This window comes from Pectinophora gossypiella, chromosome 12 (assembly GCF_024362695.1).
Source record: "Pectinophora gossypiella chromosome 12, ilPecGoss1.1, whole genome shotgun sequence".
NCBI classification, from domain to species: Eukaryota; Metazoa; Arthropoda; class Insecta; order Lepidoptera; family Gelechiidae; genus Pectinophora; species Pectinophora gossypiella.
This window is the reverse complement of record NC_065415.1, coordinates 5,274,233-5,302,116: the sequence shown is the minus strand read 5'-3', so window position 1 is coordinate 5,302,116 and position 27,884 is coordinate 5,274,233. Positions and strand designations below refer to the sequence as shown.

Sequence of the window (27,884 nt, the reverse complement as noted above, 5' to 3'; positions counted from 1 at the left end):
TTTTTATTTAACAACATAACAGTCATAACATAGCATCTCGCCTGTATCCCCAAAGGAGTAGGCAGAGGTGTAAAGTATTATACAGCCACTCCTTGCCAGCTATGTTACGTGCGTGTGTGTGTGTTGCGTTTGTTGTGTTGCTATATTGTGTTATAGATATAACACATCGATTGATTGTTGTGCTATATTTTCAACGGGAAAGTCATATCTTTGTTTTTGACGACGCAACGCAAAGAAGAGTGTTATAAGTTTCATCCAGAACGGATAGTCCGAATTAGATACAGGTTTTTCATTTGATAGGTGGTATTAGCGAGAAGGTTCTTAGATGATTAAAGGTTCTAGGGTCTGATGATGGCCAGAATTTCCTATGACCAGGAAATCGACAGTACCTAATATGACGCAAGGCCCTCGAGTTTGGGCTTGTTTAATTAGTCTTGACGAACAGCCTAGGTGGTTGCTATTCAGTGTCTGATAATGACCAGGTGCTCATACTGTAGGAACTTGACATTAAAATGGCGCAAGACCCCAGAGTTTGGATTTGTTTGATTTGTCTTGATGAGCACTCTGGTGCTAGGTGGCTGTAGGTGGTTGGCATTCAGGGTCTGGTAATAACCAGATGGCAATCTGTACGGAACCCTCGGTGCGCGAGTGAGACTCGCAATTGACTGTTTTTTTCCTTTTGTTAAGTAATATCCCCACTGTACCAGTTATATGGTAATGATTGCCGTTTGCAATTTTGTGTTGATCTCCCAAAACGTTTTCATACAGTTTATTGAAAATTAATACTTTTGTTCAAGTAACTCACATTATCGGCAGCGTACGGACAGCAAAACAAATAGAGCGTGTTCAACAAATAAAGAAAAAATGCCATTAACCTGCTTTTTACGCATAAGTGGGCGGTGAATAATAATTACATTGAAAATTCTGTTTTCAGACGGATTTTATGCAATGTCTACTAATTTCTAACGTACCTACTACTAGTAGCCACTGACAATGTTCACTAATTAGAACTAAATGCTGTATATGTAGGATGTTAATGACATCGTAACGAATACTGAGGCGGATGATTTTAAGCGTTAATATCAAGTGGAATTTTCTGTGGCAAAATTCATGATTTAGACTTTAGACTAAGCCAACAACGACAATAAGGCTGCGCTCCATTGACGCGGAGCTTGGCGGAAAGGAGCAGAGATGTGCAGGAATCGACCAATCACCGTGAGGGAGAGAGTGACAGAGCATCTTCCTTTTTCGCTCTCTCGAACGCTGTGATTGGTAAAATCCGCACATTTTCGCTCTTCTCCGCCCATCTCCGCGTCAGTGGAAACCCAGCCTAAGCCGTTAAAGAATCTCGCTCGCACTTTCGTTGTAAGGCGGCAAAAGTTTAGAATAAGATATTTGTATGAAGTGTCCGCCGTGTGCTACTATCCTGATCGTTAGTGGTGTGGGATTGTATGAGTAAATACAGGGTGGCCCAGAGGTTTACGTTCAAAATGAAAAGTTAGATAGAGGGGCTCATTGGCTAGAAACACCCTCATGTATGTTCAGTGATTATTTACGGTTTAGGAGATATGGAAATCTTGAAAAAGGTAGAAAATGGGTCATATCTCCTTTCTCATAGCTAACGATAATTTTTCATTTTTAACGTGAACCTTTGGGCCACACTGTATATTGTTAATTAGTAACATACCTAACACTAAATCTTGTGGTAAAAATTTAATAATAGCAGATAACTTACTAAATGGGGCATGGTTGCACGCGTTACCGTCCCCTCACTTGGGCACCTTATTAGACGACGACTCTTTGCGTGTGGCGGTGGCTTTTCGCCTGGGTTGCAAGGTGTGTGAACCCCACATATGCACCTGCGGTTCCATGGTGGAAGCTGATGGCCATCACGCACTGAGTTGTCGACGTTGCGCGGGGAGGTTTTCGCGTCACCATGCACTCAACGATATTATCCGGAGGGCCTTAGTGTCAGCGAGCGTACCCTGCGTGCTTGAGCCCCCGGGCCTGTGTAGGTCTGACGGGAGGAGACCGGATGGTTTGACTTTGGTGCCTTGGAAAAATGGCAAGTGCCTGGTTTGGGACGCAACTTGTGTCAGCACGGTTGCCGCCAGCCACCTTGGTCGAACCATCCACTCACCGGCAGCAGCGGCTGAGGATGCTGCTGAGAAGAAGAGGGAGAAGTATGCAGCTCTATTGCCTGCATATAACTTCGTGCCCGTTGCCGTGGAGACCTTTGGTAGCTGGGGGGCGGACACCAAAATCTTTGTGTCAGATTTGGGTCTCAGGCTCAGGGAGAAAACAGGTGACTCCCGCTCCGGCTCGTTCCTGGTCCAAAGGCTAGCCATTGCCATTCAACGCGGTAATGCGGCTAGTGTTGTGGGCACCTTTGCTCCGGGAACAGTGAGGGGCGGGTTATTTAATGACTAGTTTTTAAGTTTGTTTTTGTGACGTATTGTTTAATAAAATAAAAATAGGAAAAAAAAAAAAAAAAAAAAAAACTTACTAAAATGTAATAAACAGGATAATTAAAATGGAGCCATCTGGAGTTACAATGGACGGTAAATGCAGGATTATTGACAATGATGATAAAAACAGTTAATTTTATGCCAAACTGAGTAAGTATATAAGCCATGGGGACGTATGTTATGCCACATTAAAATGAGGTAACCCACGAACGGATTGTCGTTGAGATGGCTCATTACAGTATCTGGTGCCTTGTGGTCTTTTCAATAATGTTCAAACGTTATGTGCAATGTTATCAGTATACTGACTTGTCTTATGGTAAGATTATTTTTTACTTTTTTCTTTTTGCTTGTTGGTTGGGCTGCCAGACTAAGACCTATAAGGACGTATATTGACCAAATTGGGGATGTCCTTAGAAAAGGTTTAGTAAGATCTACTCTGAACCGACGTGCGTGTATGAAACGATTGATGAATGTGAAGGAAACAAGAATTCCGTAGTCTCTGCTTACCCCGATGGGAAATAGGCATGAGTTTATATTGTCTTATTTTATAATAAGATATATATTTCCTTTATCTTATTGTTGCAACCTTATATCAAATGTCCTCTTGCTTGGTTTTACGTAACATAACATAAACAGCCTATATACGTCCCAATGCTGGGCACAGGCCTCCACTCAATCAACCGAAGGAGGTATGGATCGTACTCCAGCACGCTGCTCTAGTGTGGGTTGGTGGAGGTGTTTTTTACGGCTAATATCCGAGAGCAACGGCTTAACGTGCCCTCCGAAGCACGGAATCATCTTACTTTTTCTCACAATCAGATGAATGCTTAAATACGTCTTTTTATGTAAACTCTGTCGTTAAAATCGAATGCCGGCAAGAAGTTACTAAATTTTTTATCTTGATATTAGACCTTTCTGTCTGTGTCTGTTTATGAAACATGTTATAATGAAATAAACTTTGTATTTCAGAAGATACAAACTCTCAGGAGGAAATGACCAATACTTACACTAAAGACATATTCAGCATAGAAAAACCAGTTTGGATCTTTAAGTCAGGAATGAGCAAAGGAATTCGTCATGATCGGCAAGATTTAGGTGTGGTTCTTCTTAAAGACACGAAGATGCACATGGTAAAATCAAATTTGCTACGAACATTGAAGGGGTCAATACATTACATGAGTTCGTAAATATAACATTAATGTTGAATCAAACTATTACGATTTACCACGCAGAGCCATGGAGACTAAAAAGTGACAATATAGCATTCAATCAAATCTGGCCTAAGAACTCATGGCGTGTAACGAAATACGGCCTACAAAATTTGAACTTTAGTGACGATCCCCAGTTGAAAGTCATGTTCAAAATTGACTCTATCGCAAAAACATTTATTAATGAAGGAAATGATCTTGGGACTGATTTTAAGAACAAACTATTGTCTGCCATATCTTTACTCGAAGAAGAAAACCGACTGTTATATTTAAAGAAGTATCAATGTCTATTTCCACAGTTTAGAAATTCAGTACAAAACAAATTTAAGGAAATAAACGGTTATTTAGTGGAGATTCGAAGCGGCGAGCTAATTCTTCGTAAAGAAAAAGTTGAAGGGAATAACCTCACTTTCTATAATATACCAAACGGATATTACACAATCCGTGTTTCAAACACAACCGACAAAAACAGCCTACACCAACAGATAAATAATGTATCTTTCGGTCTTTCCACAGAAATAAACAACAAAACTAGATTAGTTGACGAAATATTTTTATTCCGTGGATTGGACAATGGCCTATTTGCAAGATTGGAAACTTTAATTTATGATGGATATGGTATTTTCATGGTAATTAGTGCAAATCCTCACCTGTATTTCAACAAAATATATGCTGCTGTAAAAGTAAGAGATGTAGCAGGTGCTATAAAATACGAACAATCGCTACACGGAAGAGGCGGTGATTATCGAAATGATAATTTTACCCTACAAGAAAACGATACGATTGAAATTATGCATTTGGAACTAAGAGCCAGGCTGCGCTATGATAACGACATCATAAATAAGGAGAAAACCTTAAATAAGTGGCTTGTGACTAAATATGGGTTAAAAAACCTTGATCTTAGTTATGATCCAATAACAGCTTTGATTACAAAGGTAGAAGCCAAAGCATCTTCGCTTTTGGAAAACATAAAACCACTACAACTGTCTATAATATCTTTAAAGGAGCCATATCGTACTATCTTTAAAAGAAAGTACGCAACTTTTTTTAACTTGCCTGGGTTTCATAATGAAATTTTGAACAATACTGTGCCTTCCGAAGCAAAGTGTGACAAAAATAGTTTTAAACAATTATCAAATCAACAAGAAGTTATCACAAAAATAGATTTTAATGCGACTATGGCTAAAGAAGATCTACAAAACGTTCAAACAGCCATCATGTCGCTTGAGGAACCAAAGCGCACTGAATTAAAGAACAAATACGCGATCTTGTTTCCCATTGATAGCAATGATATAAAAATTTAACTCTTTAGAGGTACTTAATAATTATTGTAGCACTTGTGTATAAGAATGTCTAATACTTAATTGCAAAAGTCGAATAAAAAATCCTTTTAATTTATTCGCTATTTATTTGATTTCAAACGTTCTGTTTTAAAAAGTTAACTAAGAGGATAGAATAGGGAATAATCCTACCAAAACATTCTGTAAAAAACTAGCCAAGTCTCGATGGAGCTGCTTGTTTATCTCTAAAAAGTAATGAAATCTAGACAAAGTCGTGCCAAGTCGAAGGTTCCTTACTGCGATTTCTTTATTATTAATTAGTGACTTGGCCTGCGAAATAGTTCCAGTAAAGGATGGTATGGCAGTGGTTGCTTCGCGCTCGACTTGGCGGGGGCACTGCCGTGCCCCCCCGATACTACGTTCTAAAAGTCCGCACCACGAAAGTCGCAAAAATTGCATTGAATTATTATGACCTGTAGTAGTTACATTGATATACACGGGACTTATTTCGTGGCTCTACATGTAATGTTGTGATAATGAGGAATAATATTTTTTGTCACTGTGTGATTGATTATAAGATTTTAATTGAAGTCAGGCACTCATCTACCTTAATGTTAGGCAACTAGGTGGCGCTAAGATATCATAAAGTGCCTACCTACAAAACAGGTCTGTCCACTTGTATTGTGCTAGCTAGGTCTACTTGTATTATATATTTTTTGACGCAGACCGGTACGTCTTGATGCATAACATCTATGAATGAAATATGAAGGTCAGTCAACATTACCAGACAATCTTAGTTACTAACTTTGATCTGTTTAGACACCGTATCACCGGTCATGGGAGTTTAGAAGAACGTTCAAAGTACTCAGCTAACATCAAAGGTCAACAATCTCTTTGCTTGTAGCGCCACCTAGTAGGTTTAGTGATAATAATTACAACATTGCTGTTGGTATAATTATGACGATGAAAGATAGCTGTATAAAAATAGTTATCAAGAAGTGCACTAGGTGGCATTCAAAAAATAAATTAGCAGTGCCATCTAGCGTCTAGTAGCAGAACTATGAAGAGACGAAGTTTGTTTAGATTTGAGTGTTTGTTTTCTTAATTGATACATAGATGGCACTACTATGCTTATAAGTTTTATGTAGTCGTATCGGATGTCTCTAGTAAAACGCAGTGAATTGATTATCTTTGTTCTTCAGACAAGTACCTATCTAGTTATGCCATTTGCGGAAAATCGACAATAAAGTCACGTTAAATAAAACCCGCCACGCTATTTATTAGTTTACAGATTATTATTTTAAACTAGCAATTTCAGTCTCTGTATTGTCTTTTTCATTTATGCATAATAATTGTTACTACCTAAGTAGTATAATATTATACCTACCTAGTAACCCGTATCTCAAAAACAGAAGTGACGTTTTTTATTTTAAATATTGTTCATATTTTTTCTTCTTTCTTTACTGGCCACATTATTTTTCTAATAATTTTCAAGCGGGTTGTTCAAACAAAACAAAGTGATGAGATTGAATAATTTTATTTTCATTTTAATACTATCATGTATGTACTTATACTTCAGATGTAACAAAAGTAGCTTTAGATTATGCGCGACATTACATTAATGTACATTTAGGAAGTATAGACACGGTAGGTATCAGTTCATTCGTTTATGCTACGGCACAAGTTTACATTTATTACTACTAAGTATACATAAATAAGCACTTAAATTAAGCTAAAAGTCTTTCTTGGCTAAAACGGCTTCAGAGCCTACTAGTAATACTAGACGAGATAGTTTAGAGATTAGTCAGTAATAAAACTAAGTTCTTGCATGGCTGAATTTTCAAATTGTATATGTGTTATTTCATTAACTTAAGCGAATGTTTAAGCCAATAGAACGACACATACAATGAATGTCAATAGAATATATAAATATAATAGAATCATTGTCAATCCTGAAAGGAAATAAATGAAATGTTTTGTAAGTTAATTTTTAGTGCAAAAGAATAAATTAAGTACTTGTAAAATATTTAACAATATTTCGAAGTAGCAATAAATAATTATATTCATGAATTAGATTCATCAGTAATAAATAACAGGAGACAATACAAACACAACAAGGCAGATAAAACAAAGACGCAATACAGATAGAGAGTTGCACGATGCTAATAAGTAGAGGAACTTATTACAACTGCTTAAATGCTAAGAATTTCAATAAATTAATGTTCACTAACTACACAATACTAAATATCACAGAGAAAGTACCCATTTCTTAATCAACAATAATATTGTTTCGTCAAGTACATCAACACAACACCTACAGAGAGCACATCAACAATTATTAAACGGGAGAATTCTTCAAAACTTTCTTACTCTCCGCGATCACAATTATTTAGTCTAATCACTGGCTTTACGTTGAAATTTCAACTGTCAAACATTTTTTTACAAATGATGTTAAAAATTACATTTCAACTACGAATCACTCCCAATACAATAAATAAGTACAAACGTTAAAAACCTAGAGGAATAAATAAGTCAATTTACATCCTAAAACTATTACGTCGTCGCTCGGCTCCTGGTCCTTACATTTCTGTCCTTTCTACTATCCTTTCTTTCTTTTAACATTTCCTCGAAGTCCTTGCATATCTTCCGTTGAGATGTGTTCTTGCCATTTTTTGGACACCGGAATTCCGAGTACCAGTTCTTCAGAAGGTTTCCGTACCCTCTGAACAAGAGGAAGTCGTTTCTTAGGCATTGCGTCGCGTCGACTTTCATCTCTAGTTTCGATAGATCGAGTTTGTTCTTGAATTGTGGAATGGTCATGTTGACCGCTGTCATGCTGTCGTTGACTTCTTGTATCGTGCTGTATAGTTTCAGCAATGTCTTCTGTAGTACTTCGTTGCGCTTGTTCTTATATGCGTTGAAGGGGTCGTCGGGGAAGTTCAGTTCTACATTCTGGAATCGCTTAAAGAGTTCCTCGTATTCGACCAGTGATTTGTACAGTTTGGGCATCAGGAACTTGAACTGCAACAAAAGAGGATATCACATTAGTCTCGTTGGAAATTGAAAGTTCAATAAGTACGGGTTCAAGGAGCATAAAGTCTATAACGAATTCAATTATTGTTCATTGGTAATTAGTTTACGTAAGTAATCAATGATTAAATGAAGACAGATACGCTACATTAAGTATATTAATTGTGTATATAATTCTGTGATATAAGCTGCGTTTAATGTACTACACGATAGTTTATAGCGCGGATTCGTGTCGAGGCTGAGTGCGATACAACTGACATTATTCTTGGGTCTACGATGTAGGAATCTCGTAGTGTTAACTACTAGCTAAGATTCTAAGCTGTATTTGACTCGATGATTACATTCGGTCGCGAGGCCTTGGGGAGGTTTCTGCGAGATTTACATAGCGCATGTTCAAAATTATTTTCCTTTAGGCATTTTGATTTTTTTATTGCAATTTTTTTTGAATATTCTTTAGTATGTTTCGAATACTACTTATAAAAAGCTTGTGTTCAGAATGTTAAACATCATTTTGTCCTGCTTATAAATGTAGTAAAGTTAAACGAATAATCGTGTACCATGAATGTCACAATACATTACATCAGGCAAATGTATTTATCGTAACGATTACATTTGTAAACTAAGTGCTTATTTAGTATCTGTTGATTATTAACGTAATTTAACATAACTTTGTATGATTGTACTGTGTAACACAGAATACCTTTTAAGTAGTGGCTCAATATTTATTAAGGAGCTAGTTCTTAGAAGATGTTGAAATCATTTTTTTTGTAAGAGATGATATTTGTAACGATTTATCTAGAATCTATGTCTATTAAAGACAATTGTTACTAGGCAAAAAATAGGTATACTTAATCATTGCCACATAAAAATTTTATCTACACCTTATTTGATACACTGAATGTAACAAATACTTCAATATTATCTAGTATTTTTAGTTCCAGTTTGTTATTGTAAATTTATGTGTCGTTTTATTTGATTGCTGTCATGTTTCATTAGCTATAAGCGTTTATTCCGTTTTCGTGATTTCAATTACGGCTACAGCAGTATTATGTGAATTACAATTGTCTATGAAATAATTGTCTGACAATATTATTATTATCGTTCATCTCGTTATTTATACTTAAAATATGATCATGTTCAGCTTATACGAACATATTGACAATGCCGTAAGCGTGGCCAATTATTAGTCAGCAAAATTTTAGTATCGATCGCCATTGACTCGCAAAGAAGAAGAAGCGTTAACGAACATGAAATCTATGTAGTTTGGTAAAAGATTCAGTTTCAGTCAAATTAACTTAAATACATGTACACTTACTCCTTAAATATACCTCAATGTAGGCTGTGTTTGCAATACTTTATTCTGATTAAGTTGATGTTCAAAATTCGAACACAAGCTCACAATCATATTTTCAATTGGGGTAATCAGAGGTACTTCCATCTCACCAAATGCCCACATTTCACCGAAGGAATTGTCTAATAAGGTGTAAGTATACTTAATGGGAAAATGTAGGTATGTGTAAAACCTTAGAACTACGAGCCATATAACAATTTTATTGATGTTATTTTAAATTACAACCGATTCACATGTCTATCAATGTCTATCGTTGTTTGTTTTAATTTAACAAGCTAATCTCATTTGTCATCAAGATTTTCACATACCGGATCGTACCGGTTCCGTCCTAGGACAATAAAGGTGCAAGAGTGAGAACTGAAGTCGAGCTAATATCTAGGTAAAGAAGTAGACATACCGGTTCTAGCAACCGATCTCTTGGATTTTTCAAATGCGAGTAAAAATGTCCTGCGTAAAAGGCACAAGTCATCATTTGTAATAGATAGTTTATTTGTAAGTATATAAATAAGTACTCTTTGGCTTGTAAATATATTTTATTATATTAATAAGCAAAAATAGTGTTTTACTGAATGACTAGTATATTTTGTTATCTACTTTTTATTAGCGTCGGCAACAGAGTTTTGAAAATGTTTTGAAACATATTTCGTCGTTAATATGCCACGATTTAGTAAATAGATACATAGTAGGTATTTATTTGTAGGTGTTTAATGTTTGTTGTAAGTGTAATATAGAGTTTCATTTGTTTTGTAGTGTGGCTAAGACAGAAAATAATGATAAATTAATTTAGTATAAAGTACGTAACAAAACATACGTCAAAATTAACAATCGATGGTTGACTGAATCAGAACTGTATGTTAGTAACAATAAATAACAAATACTTCAAATGTCGTCACTGTGAGTAACATTTCAGGAAAACGGTAAATCTTGAGTACTTATTAAACAGAGTAATGAATGAACTCATCCCGTTTGGTGCATCACAGTTCTTCGAATACAATTGACCCGTGGCTTCGGTAGTAGCGAATGTCACGGCATCGGTGGCATATAGTGACGTTTTCCCTGTCTTTTTATTAATCTACGCACCAATGTCATGTTTAAATATAGCTATAGTATAAGTAGAGTACTATCTTCAAGTAGATTGCAAGGATAAATGCGTAAGACGGGAATTCCCGAAAGGTACAAATATCGTTAGAAAATGTAGTTAGAAATTGTCATTGCAATTAATACTGATCAAGCAAAAATGTTACGGCATATTATTTTAATGTTATTAATATTTTTATAAAAAATGTATATCATAGTGCTGTGGTCAGTACCACCGGGAATGATAATTAGTGTTTCAGCTTAATCGAGCATTTGTTTATGTGGAATCGTATTACTATGTCGTCGGTTCCTATGACTTCCTCTCGTAGTTAGTGAATGGGTGACTCATGTTCCATAATATACGCATTCACATGTAGATAATATACATATTCGTCATCTTTTGTGTATGTTACCGTTATTACTTAATCCATTAAATAATCATCACGCACAGAACAATCAAAAACCAATTTAATCTACTTTTTTAAATTAAAAACTTGTTTTAAGAACTAGGGTTCCCCGAGAGAAAATTATTAACGATTGTAAAATTATTTGTTAATCTTTTACGGGTCGTAAAATGATTAGCGGTCGTCCTCACTCGCCGGTCGGAAACCCGATAATAAAAGCTCGACCAGCGCAAATACGACCGAGAATAAGCCGCATGTTTAGACCTCGAGTGCATCCACAATGCACTATACATTTGCCTTAAAGAGCAGGCTTTAGCTCCGTACGTGTCGTCGACAAACGCGCGTCGCCGGAATCGTAAGTTCACATTCGTCTCACTTGGACAAATAATGTGTTTTTAACATTTCGTGTTGTTTTGTTAAATCGTAAATACTCGGCAAACACTAGCCGAGGCTGCAGTGCCGGTCGCCGTGAAAGCCCGCCGCGTGGAATGCCGAGCCGAACAATGCCGGCCGTACACCATGAAAACCTCCACACCTAATGTTTTAAAGAATTATTTACGTCTCTTTACGACAAAAATAGTAATCCGAGACTAATACGAATTTAATTGAAGAAAGGAAACCATGATCCAAATGAGAGCAAAGATATTAGCGCATGATTCATCGACTCCACGCGTTCCACTCTAAGATAAGAATTGAAGCGAATCAATCACGAGGTAGGTCCACGCGTTGCTTTCGTCGAGGCCCTTTGTTTTAACGTCTCATTTGAGCGGTATTTAATTTTTAAATTGTTCGTAAGTCAACTTAAGCCGAAGCGGAGCCGAGATCACTTGAATTCTAACGCTTTCCTTTGCCCAATGTCAAATATTTGAATTTCTTAAGTGGCCATACATTGACGAACTGTCGAGACGTACATATGAAATATTTAATATTCGTCGGCGTGCACACTTGGCGACCGCGCGTTGTTGAGTTAGACTACTCTACGTTAAAGCTCCGATAGTTCTCCGCCAGCCCATAGTGTGTAGGGGCACCGAACACTTCTACTGCACACACACTTATTGTCTCGTGTCGCATTAACTTTTGTTTTGTGTACTAATTAGTGGGTGTCCAATATGAATACATAATAGAAAGTCGCGGTCCAGATGTGTGTTCTGTAAATAATAAGAGAGCTTAGCCCGTTAGTCGCGTGTGTATTTTATATTTTTATGAACGGAGGCGGCGAGAAGAATCGATGATCTGGGACCGAATTACCATAACCATAACTCGTTCGGTTAATTATGTCGGTGTGTAGCGGCTACGTGCGTGGCGGCGGCGGCGGCGGCTCGCGTGTCCGACGCCGAATCACCCGGTGTCCATCTATGCAAATTTCCTCGAAACATTTAACTGGCTCCTTGGTTCTCCCACAGACGCTAACAGCTTCTCAGATTCATATATCACCAGTATTAGATGAACTCTTTTACTTTAAGCGCGCCTTTATTTCTATCTGCGGTAACAATGTGACTGGCATAACGTTTGAGATCATTTTTCATTGGTTGTATCGTGTGGGCGGTACTTTTTTTCACAAACATAACTCATCTTGATTAAAAGGTGCTGATTTTATTTTGGTCTGATTTGTTAAATGATTGTTTTGTTTTTGTGTAATTATAATTACGTATACTTGTTGAGTGATTTGGGATTGACTGAGATTTCATTCAGCTGTTCCAAATGAAGCAATATTGATGTAGCCGTAATAACCCTTTATAAAACACTTAAAACTGCGCCGATTTTATAAACGCGAAGCGGTGCTTGAAATTAAGGGCTTGCACATCTAGTTATTGCCCTTAAGTACAATGTGAAGTAAATAAACGCGGTACAAAGGCAGGGCACATGTAATTTGGCTCGACGGAACCTCATTTAAGACGCGGCTAATGCACGCGGGAACCTTTGTCTTAAATAAAGCAAAAATAAATTTAAAATAATGTAAAAAGTGCGCGGGACAGCAGGATGGGCGGGCCTCGCTTCAGTACTGATCGACCAATATAATTACACTGTCAGATGTTAAAAATTCACATCAAATATTAAATACACTTCATCATACTATTGCATAATATAATTTATTCAGTCTACGGACTTGATTGGACCATGTTAGACGGTGTGACTCATAGATTTGCAGTGTTAATAGACGCGTGAGATAAGAGAGGAAAGGTAGGTAAATCAATGCTACTTCCACTAGTTTAACAATGAATACAAAGATAATAAAAATAATGTAAAAGATGTTATAAGTTTATGTAAAAAGATAAAGAAGTTACATAATAAGGTAAGTTATCGCGGAGACTCAAGTATAAGATAGAAACTCACTTTTCGTTCAGGAGCGGAGCTGCCATTCCTCTTCGCGTTGCCATTGTTGTAGTGCAGCGCACTGTTGTAGTGAATGTCGACGAAGTTGACCGTCGGCAGCCAACTCGGCACCGTCTCCCTGTACTTCTTCAACTCCTGCCTCAGTCTCAGCTGCTGCTGGTCGTCCCTGAAGAAACTCATCGTATTCTTCACCTTTCTCAGGATCTTCCTCGTTTCTCTCACGTAAATTTTCGCGTTTTTTGGTCGTCGGGGCTCTTTGGCGTCGCGTCTCGTGGGGAGTGTTAGATTCTCTAGCCTTTTCTGGTGGCGTCCTCTGTGCGCCATGCTAAGTCTGCTCGTGTCTTTGGTCTGTGCCATGCCCTCCACACGTTTGTGTCGCCTCCTCTCCAACGTTCGAGCTTCAGTCGGTGTTATGAACATGGCTATTAATACTACTAAGGATATAGCTACCAAAAGCTTTTTGGGAAAACCTGAAACAAGGAAATAAAGCTGATTAGCTTCGGCATACTTATGACATTTCGAAGCTTTCATTTCGGCAGAGTTGGGTAAAGTTACTTTTGGTCAAATTTTTACGAAGTTATTCAGGTATTATATAAGTAATAAAGTTTTTATTCAACTTTGATCATGAGAAGCCAAGTAAATTACTAACTTGACATAACAGTTTTCCTAAAAAATCGAAACAAGTTACGTATATAAAAAAAGTTTTTCGTGGTGATGTAAGCTCTGCAGTAGTTCAAGGCGAACTGATTGGCTAATCAAATTTCTCGTTTAATTTATATCAAATTTCTTAGATATGATTCATACACTAATCGGGTGGGATTGACATAGTTCATATTGGTAATAATAGACTTATCAGCAGGTGAGTGACGAACCGATTTTCCGATAACGACAAAAAGACAATAATAATGAAATGTATCTGTTTAGTTAACATAATTATTGTCCCGAGGAAGTAGATAAGGTGTTCAGGACATTATGACATGATAAAACCAGTTATAACGTGCTTTTTAACAATTTTTTGACATAAGTTTGATATTGTTACATAAGTGTTACATTTTCTTTTTACAAAAGGTAAATAATTAGTTTGCTTACATCCAAATACAGCTGCTTTTAAGAAAGTATATTTGGTTTGCAAAATAACAACAGTAAAGAACCTTATGAAGCCTTATTTGGATTTCTTAGAAAGAAGCCGCGAAGGAATCGGGAAATTATCTTTAAAATGCAGTCAAAAATGTTCATTGATTCGCACTATCAAGTGCGCTTCTCACGGTGCATTCCCATTAACTCCGGGAGTCACCGAGTCACATAAAAAATAATAAGGCTTGCGATTATCGTAAATGCCGAGCTTCGTACAATCTCCATCGCGACACAACTCGGCCTCTCGACTTTCTACACCATTACAAGTTACGCACGTGATTTTTTTTTAATCAATTTCTTTCCTGTCCCGGGATGAACGCCTTTTAGTGCTGAAGTACACCGACGTCATTTGTTCTGCCTCGTTCAACGCGCCCGCCGCAAATAATAGTGCCGTTGGTTATTTATATTAACAATATTTTTTGCTTGTGCAAAAACATTTTTATTATCCATTTTAATTTTAAGCTTCATCAAAAATAACAACATTGTGTTAAGCTTCGTCTTTAGCGTCTTATGGGTAATAAAGTGTATTGTTTTACCTTTATTTCGCGCGGAATGGCATTATTGCTCGTCATGTCATTTTAAACAGTATTGCGCAAAAATGACAGACGTGTTCGTTCGATTTAACGTTTGAAGCTTATTGAGGGTTTTGATGTTTCGCGCCGGGGCCATAAAACTTATTTTATGTCCCAACACAGCCTTGCAATTCTCTGAACGTTTTCAGATTTTAAAAGGAGAAGCACCACCAACATTGAAACGCCAAGCTTTGTTCGCCTCAGGTGCTAAAAAGGTAGAAAGTTACCCTTTCAAGTTATGTTATTTTACAACATTTATTACGGTGGGCTTGGCAGGAATAAACGGAAAATGTTCATAACAATACAACTCGCTTTTCTTTGAGAGAGAGTTGCTCTAAAGTAGATCAAACTATTTTACGTATTTGCTATATAGTATACTACACTACTTATTTGCATTAGTTGATGTTAACTTAAACATACATGCGTGGATTTTCCTTATTACTTAACGATTCTCCATGCTATTTTCGTTTACGTTCTAAGTCTGTAAATATGAGACTTAAATACAACGGATTTTCAGAATTCACTTATTAGAAAATCAAATAAGATCACACAATAGTGAACGGCAGACGTGTACTGTTGATGTATTACGTCAGACAAGGATAAAGAATGGCCCGTGGTCACTGAATCATTGGGTCAATCCGAGTCGTTGACAATTTAATGTATGTTAAGTAAATACGCGTGACATACATACTAATGCTTTTTTTCTCATCTCAGTCGTGTTGCTGTCACTTTCGCTTTCTTTGCGATAACAAGGACGGAAATATTGAATTTGAGCTTCGTCTAAAGTCTGGAATTTATGTTCAGTTCTTTTTGCTAAAATTTATTATTTTTATTTTTAATAAAATCTCAAAATAAGTTATCCGAATTTAAAATTTTGCGGTAAAATCAATTGAATTTTGACTCTTGAAAACAAATAGTTCTCGAAAGATTTTGGAATATAAAATTGAGAAAAATTAAAAAGGATTATGGTGTAAATTTAAGAGGATATTATGTATGTGAAAGGTGTGGGTGCCGAGATGATAGAAATGAATGGAAGAGGTGTACATGTTGTGCCGACCCCACTTAAAGTGGGATAAAGGCAGAAGAATGATGATGGTGTAAATTTTCCGGCTAGTAACATTTTTGGTTACAATTGTTTGTGACCGGTAGCATTTTAATGTATATCGAATGCATCGGACAATGAGATCAAACTGTATCCACATGATGAGGTTTAACCAAGGGGTTTTCCCAAACACACTCACTAGCCATTGTTTCAAATCACTATAGGATGTGTTTTTATGACATTACGTTTTTAAGCTAAAAACTGTGTCTAAATTGCTGTATTAGGAACAACTACGTAACGTTATGTCTATGTTTTAGACTTTAGTCACTCGTTATAATGATGCTGATTGAAGTAAATAAATATACTCAATGAAAAAAAAATCTAAGTATAAATGATTAATCTTAACTTTGGATTTGCCATTAATAGGACCATAAAATTTGTCATAAAACACTTTCATTAAGCAACCATAAACACCAAGTAAGTAGAAACCCGTCGATTATGTAAATGGTTGTCAATTCGAACAAATTAAACAATTACGGTTAGACGAAAAAGGTAGCGAGAGATCGAATGCTTCGTTCGGATCGCATGTCACCTGGTCGGTTTCAGCGAAAACCCTTTGATCGATCGCCGCCGGTGAATGTTGAACATTCTCACACGAACTGCTCCTTACATTATACTAATAAGTACTACAACTGTCCACTACCAAAAATGAGAAAGAATTCGATTGAAATGCTTTTGAATTTAGAATTGCAATGTGTTTTAAATGTTAGTTCGATTTAAAAGCTTTTGAATTGTTTTTTTTCGAACGCAGTAGGTAAGTAACAACTATAACAATTTTTTTATAGCTAATGTGTCATTTTACGAACCTATTTATTTTATTGTCGGTAAGTATTAAGTTTAATATACTATTGTGATACACTCAGGTAGGTACTAATTAAAGCTCACAAAGCTGTGGACTTACATTTAATAGAACATAATAGTATTATTAATCAATGTTATCAAGATTAGATTGAGTTTAGATAGATGTTGTTTAATATGTATCAAAGTAAAAGATAATTAACAAAAATAAATATCTACCCACAGACATTTGTTTACATGTGCCTAATTACAGATTAAAGTTTTCAAAACAAATCCATATAGACTCAAACAATACATGTATACGCATACAGTTAACACAAAATAAAATAATTAAAAATAAACAATAATAAAACACACACCAGTTAAAAAGACATCCATGAACAACGCATTGATGTAGCTCCTTCAGGCAAGTCCATATTCATACACGATTTTCCAGATTAATGAAAATGCAACGTTAAGAAAACACTGGCTGGAAACACTCGCGGAATTATAAAAAATAAGGGCACGTTTTTAATTGCACTTGTTGGTTTTTAATTTTCGAATGTGGAACACTAGTGTTGTATTCGCACGATATGTGCGGAGTGCGTGTGTCACCGTCGTGGCGCGAGGAGCGAGTGCGGACCGGCGCGCAAGCAGCCTCCTCGATGAATGGCCACCGAAATGCTGAGTCGTGTATGAAATAGCCGGTCAAACTATGCGAAAACCCTTACCCACCCGCCGGAAAGCGTACTCCGACCAGCGAGAGACTTCCTAAAGACAACGGGAGCTTAAAAATATATTTTTTAGGTCTAAATCCACGAACTTCACGCATTTTAGAAATTCTAGAATACCTTATAGACGAAATTGATTTAGCAATATTGCACAATCACTGAATTACTCATTATCAGTTGGCTGATTATTATATGTTGCAACAATTTAATACTTTCTTGTTTAAAATTACACAGGTTGATGACCTCATAGATAAAACACGAATGAAACTTTAATATGTTTTAAAGCTCACATGTATTTATTAGTCATATAAAATCTTTATCAACAAAAGCTTAGATAATGATTAAATTTATTAGATAAAGATAAAATATCTCAAACATTCAAGTAAGGAATCAGAATTACTTAACCCAATATTTTTATAAGGGTGCCTCTCCACGCTGTTCGTTTTCGGTATTTTGTGCAAGTGAACGGATTATTGGGTCGGCGTGGTGACGGTGAATCATCGATGAGTCTATCCGAATCCTATGTGACTTTTTATCGGGCGTCAGTCGCGGCACGTGTGGTACCGCCAACGGATTTAATCACCGCGATCTCAACTCACGATAGTGTGCTAATTCCTTACCGATCAAACCTCAATTGCGTAATCTGAACACATTTACCTATACAGAAAAAAGTAATTAGATCACTGCCAGTAATATCGGTCACTGTGAGCAAAATCTGTAATGTTTTTTCATTCCGCCTTTTGTGAACACAAGGCGAAGGGGGAGGGGGGGTTAAGTATGTCTCAATCTAAAGTAAATGACACTTTTGAAATGTAATTGATTAGATTGCGTGTTGTCGTGTGTTCTATGAGGATTCACCTTCCATCAATGTCATTCTGATTTTGGTCTTATTACTGGTACCTAAGCAACTTTAATGATAATGTTTGGTGTATCTAAATTTAGACACGCTAACTTTTCTTACTAACTTACACACTCACAACATAACTATTTAGTGACAGCTTTCATTTTCCTTCGAGGTTATGTCCACCATACAATTGTCCAAACAGCGAGGGCGCGAAAAATAATGAAAGGACCAAACACCAAGCGCAAATAAAAGAAAACAAATCAAGTCTGGGAAAGAGAAGAGACTCGACACAGATAGTCGCACAGATTCAACGAATAAACATGCTCAAAACAGGTCCATGTTAATCTTTCTTACTATCACTAAAAAGTGTCATAGCTTTATTTTTGTATGCTGGCAATGTAGCATGTTCACTTTAGGGAAATGTTGTATGCTGTGGTTCGATGTAGTTAGTCGGTTGGTCAGGTTTTATATTGACTTTGACACGTTTTTTGTCTCGTGGCTAACAAGGCAACACCATTGTACTCTCTTGTTGATACTGTCAATAGAGGATTATTAAAGCTGTGATTAATAATAGTTTTCGAATGTTACTGTTTTGTTTTGGGGGTTTTATTTTCTTTTGTTACTCTTTATCTCCTATGCTTCCGAGTTTATTTTCTTTTAGTTATATTTTTTTACCCAACTGCCAAGAAGGTTATCTTTACAGCAAATATTTTGTATTACTTTAAACATTTTTCATGGTGTACATTGACAAATTAGTTCATAGATGCAATTTTTTCTTAACATACCTGAATGAATATTCAATTAAAGTCATAATTATGCAATGAGTAAATAGCGACAGTTACCTACATAATAACGATGTCATAATCGTAATCGGTAATCAGAGAATGGTCTTTAAATGACTTTTTTTCCCGCGTCTGTGATTCCCACCACACGGCGTTTGCCCCACAGACATAATTACATAGCTTTCATCAATTAGACCATTATTGTTTTTTCTGAAGATTATTGTTTTTTGCTTCGTGGAAACCAATTTTAATCATATAAAGGCTTTCCCGAGCATTGCCTCATCGGTGAGTCACGGATTTCCCGAATTTCCGCGTGGGTGAAATGTTATGGGACGGTGCGTTCCAGTTTTGGCTGGCATTTACAATGCAATACAAAAACGCTTTATTGTACATGTAAACACAATACTAAAAGCAATTACAAAAGTGAAAAGACAAGCACAATCGGCGGCTTTATTGCTAAATAGCAATTTCTTCCAGGCAACCTTAGGGTCTGTAGATTAAATTCGTTTTGAAGCGATAGTTTGTGGAATACTTTTTTATATTTGTATTATGTTCTGTTGACAATGCTAGTGAAAATCAGCACTCTGAGTATAGGATAAGTAGTTATCTCGAGTTATTAGACTTTTCAGTTTAATTTATTCTTGTTTTCGATATTTTACGTAACGATCTAGATTTGTTTGTAGTCTGCAGTGGTTTGAATGAAAGAAACCCGGTCCTAAATGTTTTACGATGTGGTGAAGATAGGAACGCACCGGCGGAAAGCCTACAAAAGCGGGTGTCACTTGCGAATGAGTTCACAGTTACTCATCTTCATAGAAAGTAACCTTACCTTATGACTCGTCGGTGAAAAATATTGTTTTCGCGTCATCTCGCATTAGTGATTCATTATTATATTTATTTCGCATGCGCGTTGGTTTAGGGCGGTGGTTTAAGTTAGGTTACGTCACTATTGTTGTTAAAATGATTTCTTACATTGAAATTCGGTATTCACCTATATAATGTGTCTTGTTTTCCATATGACTTTGTATAAGATTTTTAACATATGCGTGTTACAAGAGACAAAAGAGAGTAATAAAGGTATTAACTAACTAAATTATGTACGTAGCAATAGAAACGATTCTACGTCAGTTTAACCGTCAACGTTCAATTAGTCAAACACTGATTAAATTATATTCCGCCTCGTAAGATCCGGTTTTCCGGATAAAAATAAAACAATGGAGGTTGGAGTTTAAAAGGATATTCGGTCTACGACCCTACGGCTTGTGGAAATGTGAAGATTTGTTTATTGCCACTGAAATTAATTCAAGTTTTGATACCGGAAATGTAGTGAAAGATGAGGGTAGCCTTATATTCGTGCACTGACTGCACTACAGTACAATGTTGAGCACTGTTAGCGTAAGTGCAATGGTTGAGCGTTGGGCTCACATTCTGAAGGTCCTGAGTTCGAATCCCGGTGGGGACGTATCACAAAGATCACCTTGTGATTCCTAGTTTGGTCAGAACTATACAGGCTGATCATCTGGTTGTCCGAAAGCAAGATGTTTAGATTATTGGTCCCAGTTACGACTTACTGATGTAAGTAGTCGTTACATGAGCCATGTCAGTGGCCTTTGGCGGCTCAATAATAACCCTGACAGGAAGGTTGACGATGTTGGTAATCCACCTGACAACCCACACGATAGAAGAAGGGGAAGTGGGTGCATATGTTAGGGCACTGCAGTGCTTTCTGATTTGGTACTTCGAACAATATGCGTTTTCTTCAGGCCGAGGTAGTCAATTTCGGTTGGTGAAATTCCTTAGCCGTCGGTTGGAGTTAATCTAAGTTTACCGTAAGGTTGACTAGCTTCCGCGACCGGCGTCGCCTGTGGCTTCTTCGTTGGCCGTCAATGGCATTGTTTGTCTACCGCAATATAAATCATACTGTACACACAGATTTTAAGCTGAACATAATCCTCTTAACATATATTTGACCACAAACAGTAAATATCATTTCAGTTTGTCTTCATATAAGTATTGCGTGAAATGAAATGTGAATATTGACAGGGTACGCTTCTAAAACGACTATCAAATTAGACACGAAGGAATTGTAGTCCGTTTTTATAAGCGCGAGATTTAAACATCGTTTACATAATATACTTTATGTAAAAAAGCTTATTATAAGATTTACTTGAGTTGTTTGATTTTGATTTTTTGATTTAGATTTATTTCCTTTAAAAATGCCTAGTATTAAACACACAAGGGACACATTCCACTAGTTATTAAATAACTTGTAATGTAAACGATGAATATTAAATAACTTGTAATGTAAAGATGTTGCAGTTTCTTGTCATTTCTTCTCCTCAGCCATAACACCTTGCAAAATGACGTAGATTCAAAAATGACACATTGACCTTCAACAAGTTTTTCCATGATAATTACGTTGAATAAAAGATTCTAATTTCCTAATTTTCTGTTTGTTTTATGTTATGTTATTTTATGTTTTATGTTGTGTTTTATTTTATGTTATTTTGTGTTAATTTTGTATTGTACGTGTTTTGTGTTGTGTGTTTTGTGTAAGTCGGTTTGTTTATCTTTAGGTAACTCATTCAATATATAGAGCAATATGTCCAGGTCCTCATTGCAATATGCGTTATTAGTTTTAGGTAGTTTGTTGATAAGCAGACTGCATAGGTTACGTTACCTATAGTGTCTAGAAGTTTTACTTAAAGAATGAATGCATTAATGATTCTCATGGACAATAGACATTTTCACTTTGTCAAAGACAGACATAACTTTACAAAGCCTGATTAATCCATGCGCATTACTATTATATTTCACTTTTACATATCTTGAAACAATATTTTTAAGTATGCTTTATGTAGATAAGTTTTGTATGTACGTACGTAGCTACTCTCTATTTTTTTTTCTTTGACTCTTATTTCTTTCGTTAAAGGAACTTTTTTGTTTTTGACGTGACTTACTACTTGGCCGGAATCGCGTTAAAGGAACAACATTATCAAATACTTACCGGAAATTGTATTTTCTTTTCTATATAAGTATGTCAATAACTGAACATGTAAATGAAAAGTTTTACCTGTTTAAGATAGGTAAATATTGATAACTTTTTTATTGGTACCAGGTAATTGCATTACGTGGTCTATTAATTAGGTCACCAAATTACGTGTAAGTAAATAAAAAGAAATAATCGATTGTGGTTTATCTACTGTGCATTAAATCATCACTTTAAATTGCAATGACTTTTCTTAGTAACCGTATAGTTATTTACGTAGGTCAATAAGGAAAATTCATAAAGTGAATATTTTTAATAAGCATGAATGAAACTTACTGTATCTAGAATACGTAGAGAGCTGTTTGGCTGAGGAACATCCAGTGCAACAATTGCAAAAATCGATCATCTTTGATGTTTTAACTATCACAGATAACTTAAAAAAATCTTTGGTATAACACTTAAACACAGTTTTCTTAAATCACTGGCACATCACTAATATTTATGAATTAAAACAAATAAAAGTTTGTTTAAATTCTTTTTTAGAACCTATTTTGAATTTAGCGCGTGTCCGTGTTCTATTTAATTTTAAATCGCACGCTGCGGTTTAGGATCGCGCTCGGCGGATACGTTCTGCTCGCCGCGTTACGTGTAAAGTGTGTCCTGAATGGATTTCCACGGCTTTTATGGTGGCCGGCCGGCGCTCCCGTGATAAAGGGTGCAAAAAACCGATTGTTTGCAGTAGAGGGCCCGCCATGACGTCACGAGTGCGACGTCGCGCGCGTTTGGCACGTAAGCGGAGCACATGCTCTTACGCAATCGCTTGTCAAAATAAATACATGTGCTACACAACCGGATCTCGTGCCCTGTGAAAACTTATCGGCTGTTTCAGGCTTTGCGCTATTATGACTAGGATGACAACTGTTATGATAGTCTGTATTGATTGTTACGTGATTGTTGGTAGTTTTATTATTGTGTGTATGTAATAACTGTGGTGTAATGGAAAATTTAATTAAACTTTATGTATCAAGGACAAACTTGATAAGAGGAATAAAACTTAAAATATTTAGTAGTAGTATATATATTAATACAATATTTAGATGTATGACGTAAATAAATAACTTTCATTTAAAATAATAATTATGTTATCAAATTCATTTATTTAACCTTCAGTACATAGCTTACAAAATATTATAAACATATAAGCAAATCTGTAAAGAACCCGGAAAACCCCTTCAAGGCGAACCTGCAAAGATTTATTTTTCTTAAAACCAAAAGCAGATGTTCTAATTCTGGTTGGCGCAAATCCTGGTTGGAAATTTGAATTTGACCTTGCGAGTCCATTTTCAGGCGGGGGAGTAGCTAGGCACATCCCGCCTCCTTTCTCACTTCTGCCATTGGCCGTTTAAAATAGTCCCTTTGCCTCACGCCTGCGCTTTATTTAAAACCCAAAAGTGTGTACTTGAAAGCGAAATTCGCTTGCCAGCATACCATTCTTTTGCCCAACCAATGTAGGACCTTAATTAAGTATCGCTCATAGGATTTGAATTTATTGGCTGAATAGAATAGGCTTTGCTGGTAGTAGTCAAATCTCTTTCATAACATTCAAATAGAATCTTGTATATGTATTGTTGTGTGTTTGAACATGAACGTATCGTATATGAAACCTACTTACTAGTTTTTTAGTATTTTTAAAGTAAGTATTAACACTTTAACAAACTATTAAAAGGACCGTACCATAAAAATATTTTCTTATCATACACGTTGACTACAGACAAGATATCTTCGTGATAACTCCAGGTATATATTCCGGGAAACCCCGAAGAGTTCTTGTAGGTTAGTATTTAAAATAACCAAATTCAGTATTTGTGGTTTAGAATTATTTTCTCTACCTATTACTTACTACTTATAAATTACGCGCGTATAATAGTATTTTATGCAACAGTTGTATAAGAAGGGTCAAAAAATGCGAGTGGCGTGAGTTGCGATGTGAGCCTTGGCGAACATCGCAATAAGAGACGCCACGAGCATTTTTTGACCTAGTTATACAACGTTGCATACAATACTTTTTCTACGACGACGTAATTTTAAACGAAACACAAAAATTTTCCAATTTATTTTCCAACGCGCGGGAAAATGGCGGCAAATGTATACTTTTTTTTTATAGTATATCTATGGCACCAAACAAAGTAAAGGTGCCAGTTCCCAGGTCAAAAAAAAAAAAAAAAACAACAACAATGCTTTTTTGGCGACATTATAGTACAGTTACACTTTGTAAACAATGCTTTTATAGGCCATAGAGCGTACACTTTTTCAAAGAGTTTAATTATGTATGTACTTATATTAGACTTTTTGGTTATTTAAATGCCAGATTAAAGTAGAGGAGTAGAAAAAATAAATTACTTATATTCTTATAATTTTTTTAAATTCATAAGTTATGGTTCTCTGTGTAAAAAGCACAATAAGTATCTATAGATCAATTATTTAATTAAACGGTGTCAGAATTTTGTGCCCTTATCAATAGGACACTATGGTGGCGCAACCACAGTCGCGCAACCACAGTCGCGCAACCAACTAAGATACCGACGTAGCGTTTACACATTATATAAGTACGTAATTTTTCAGTGGCACGTAGTAATTAATATGTAAGTGTTATGTTGTAAATAATTTAATATTTTATATTTCCGAGTTTGCGGGTAGTAATGGCTAAGCTCGCCTTAGTATATGTTTATAAAGAGGAAATTCAATCGAAAAGATCTGACTCGGACGGGACTTGAGCCTGCAGCTCTTGTCAAGTCGGGACGAAAGTGTTAAACCATTTGGTGCACCATCTTCATCCCGTCTATGCGAAATGAAAATACATAATGTTTTAATACATATTTTTTTCTGATTACATCTATGTACTTTGTTTGTTAGAATGTTTTCCTTCTTCCAATTTTAAATTCAGAAACATAAAACGCCATATTTAACTGTACTTAAATGTTTCTCGTGAAATAATTAATATCCATTTTGCGGCAATGCATGGTTGGAATAAAAATATGTATGTACATAGTTATGTTTATATGCGTTATTTGTAGACTTATATATTTCTGTTGAAATCATTTGTGGTCAATATTACTTATTGCTTTATGTGTGGAGACGTTGTGGATTAACAGTAGTAATTAGAGGTACCTATGTGTGACTTAATTATATAATTGAGAGCAAACTAAAGGCTTGATGGAAGATTAAAATAACTACTTAGCAGGTTCTTTTATTTTTCCCGGTACTATGCAGTTGGAGTGCAGGATGTGAGAAATTTGTATAAAATGTCAATTAAGTCGCACGTTATTTATTAGTTGTGAAGTATTTCTTATCAATAGTAATATGTCTGGAATATAGCTGAAACGAATTATCTATAAGTAGGTATATATGTGCGTATGGGAGCTTTATCTGATAAAATTATTACTCTTTATTTATTTATTATTATTTATTTATTTATTTGTACACAATAAAACAGACACAAGAAACATACAAAGAAAACAGATAGTACAGGCAAGCTTATCATAGCTTAGCTTTTTATGTATTTAGAGTATCGAATAAAAAGTATTATGTAAGTATAACGTACTTATTCGTATTCTCTCTTACGATATACACTTCTCATCAAAAAAATCGAAACATCTTGCAAGTTTACGTTTTGTCAGGATTATCAGAAAAATGTGTACATTTAGGAATAAATGTTAAATGTCGTTTAATAGTGAGTAATATGAGCTTATCAAATCTTAATGTTAATGTTCTAAATTTAAATGAATTTTTCATAGGTTTCGTATTTTGTTAAATGAGTCATTTTTATTCCGTATGGAGTATAAAGGAAATGGATAAAACAACACACGTAAATGAAAAAAAAGCTAAAAAACGTTTATTTAATAACTTGTATTCCCTCCCCGAGCTCTAATTACTGCTTCCATACGGTTCTTCATCGATCGGATGAGAGTCACGATCACATGCTGTGGTATATTGTCCCATTCCTCTTGGATTGCATCTTGCAGCTGGCTAAGTGTTTCTGGGGCAGGATCTCTTGCTCGAATTCGTCTCTTTAATTCATCCCACAGATGTTCAATGGGATTCATGTCCGGGCTTCTTGCTGGCCATTCCATAATAGAGATATCGACTTCGTTAAGATAATCTCGTACGACGCCCGCGGTGTGAGCCCTAGCATTGTCGTGCATGAATATGAAGCCGTTGCCAATAAAATGTGCATAGGGCATCACATGAGGCTCGAGACACTCTTCGACGTACCGATGACAGTTTAGTGCAGGCAGACGTGGCCTAGACACGAAAGCAAGTTCTGTCTTACCGTCGGCGCTGATTCCTCCCCAAACCGTCCACGAACCGCCACCATAGCTGACCTTTTCTTCAATGCAGCATTGTGCATAGCGTTCTCCGTCTCTTCTGTAGACCTTATTCCTTCCGTCGTTACCATACAGCATAATTTTACACTCATCAGAACAGAGAACTTTGCTCCACTGTAGGTATGACCAATTTAGGTGCTCACGTGCAAAGTTAAGGCGCGCTCTTCGATGGTCTGCAGTTAATTTCGGCCCATTTGCTGGCTTATGCGGTACCAGTCCACGATCCTTCAACCTTCTTCTAATTGTAGAGTCACTTACAGCCACCCTTCGTACAACACGAAGCCGCTGCTGCAGTTGAAAAGCGTTAAGTCGTCGATTTCTTAAAGAAGTTGTTACAATAAATCGATCATCTCGCTCAGAAGTGACCCGATTCCTGCCAGATCCTGAACGGCGCGTGAACAAACCAGTCTCCCGATAACGTTTATAGACTCTATGAACAGATGACAGGCTTAGATGCAGTCTTGCAGCCACAACACGCTGACTAAGGCCAGAATCCAGCAATGCCACAACTTGGGCGGCTTCTGTGGGCGAAGTATCCATACGTTTTAGAAAAAAAACCTTTTTTCAGACGTCCCAAAGTCACAGTATTGAAATAAAAAACAAAAAGTTTAAGGATAGGCGCCAATTTTTAGTTTTTAAACGCCAAATGTACTCCAACCCTAAACACACATTTGTCTCAAAACAGTGATTCATTTCGTTTATAAGATAAACAAATGAAATTCTAATTTTGAATTTAGAATTTTCGCTTATTACTGTAATGGCCAAACTGCCAGCTATACATTTATGTATTTTTTTTCATCGTATGAATTCTTTTTTGTGTTAAATTCGGACAGAAACAATGAAAACGGAAGTGTTTCGATTTTTTTGATGAGAAGTGTATAATACAAGAAACATGATGATAAAGAACGCTCTATATTCTTCATCTACAGAGAAAAAATACAAAATAAATTAAAAATAAATTGCAACAGAAAATCCAAATTCTAGTCCAGTTTTCCAGTTTACAATTTAATTATTTTCAGCCAGTAAAATGAAAAATAACTAAAATGTTTACTCATCTGTGACGTTTTCGTCGTTACAATTGGCTACTTAGCGACAATACACCATAAGAGATATCGTGACATCTCGCATTGTATCTGTACAGTAATTGTCGCGTAAAACTGCGCCCGCGCCGTGCCGGTACAAATACGAACACAAGGGCCAATTACAAGGCCCGCGTCACACCAACTACGAATGTGGGAAACGTTGTAAAAATGATTGTAATTTGTAAATCCCCTTAATCGCACAATCGTATTTAGTTAGTAGATTCACCAAATATTCGATAAGGTTATATATTTACATACCTAAAAAAACCTATCCAGTTTCTTTAAAATGGAATAAAATACTTATTCAACTTATTTTTATTTAAAATATTTGATC

At 36.1% G+C, this 27,884-nt stretch overlaps 1 protein-coding gene across 2 annotated transcripts; it reads right to left on the bottom strand.

Moving 5' to 3' along the window:
• Positions 1 to 6,477: 6,477 nt before the first annotated feature.
• On the bottom strand, positions 6,478 to 22,611 carry LOC126371503 (uncharacterized). 2 transcript variants are annotated; one of them, XM_050016816.1, is made up of 3 exons: positions 22,420 to 22,611; positions 13,153 to 13,622; positions 6,478 to 7,977 (listed from the first exon to the last, which is right to left on the bottom strand). In XM_050016816.1, exons 1-3 carry the CDS (start codon positions 22,487 to 22,489, stop codon positions 7,510 to 7,512), a joined length of 1,008 nt encoding a protein of 335 aa, XP_049872773.1. In that variant the 5' UTR covers positions 22,490 to 22,611; the 3' UTR covers positions 6,478 to 7,509. The 2 variants fall into 2 exon arrangements, with proteins under 2 accessions (XP_049872773.1, XP_049872774.1); XM_050016817.1 differs by lacking the exon at positions 22,420 to 22,611 and adding an exon at positions 17,118 to 17,399.
• Positions 22,612 to 27,884: the final 5,273 nt, after the last annotated feature.

Coding starts and splice junctions, on each gene's coding strand:
- LOC126371503 (XM_050016816.1), bottom strand. CDS start 22,489: ATGATCGATTTTTGCAATTGTTGCACTGGATGTTCCTCAGCCAAACAG. Junction 13,623..22,419: donor CTCTACGTATTCTAGATACA/GTAAGTTTCATT, acceptor TCCTTGTTTCAG/GTTTTCCCAAAAAGCTTTTG. Junction 7,978..13,152: donor GCTCCGCTCCTGAACGAAAA/GTGAGTTTCTAT, acceptor CTTTTGTTGCAG/TTCAAGTTCCTGATGCCCAA.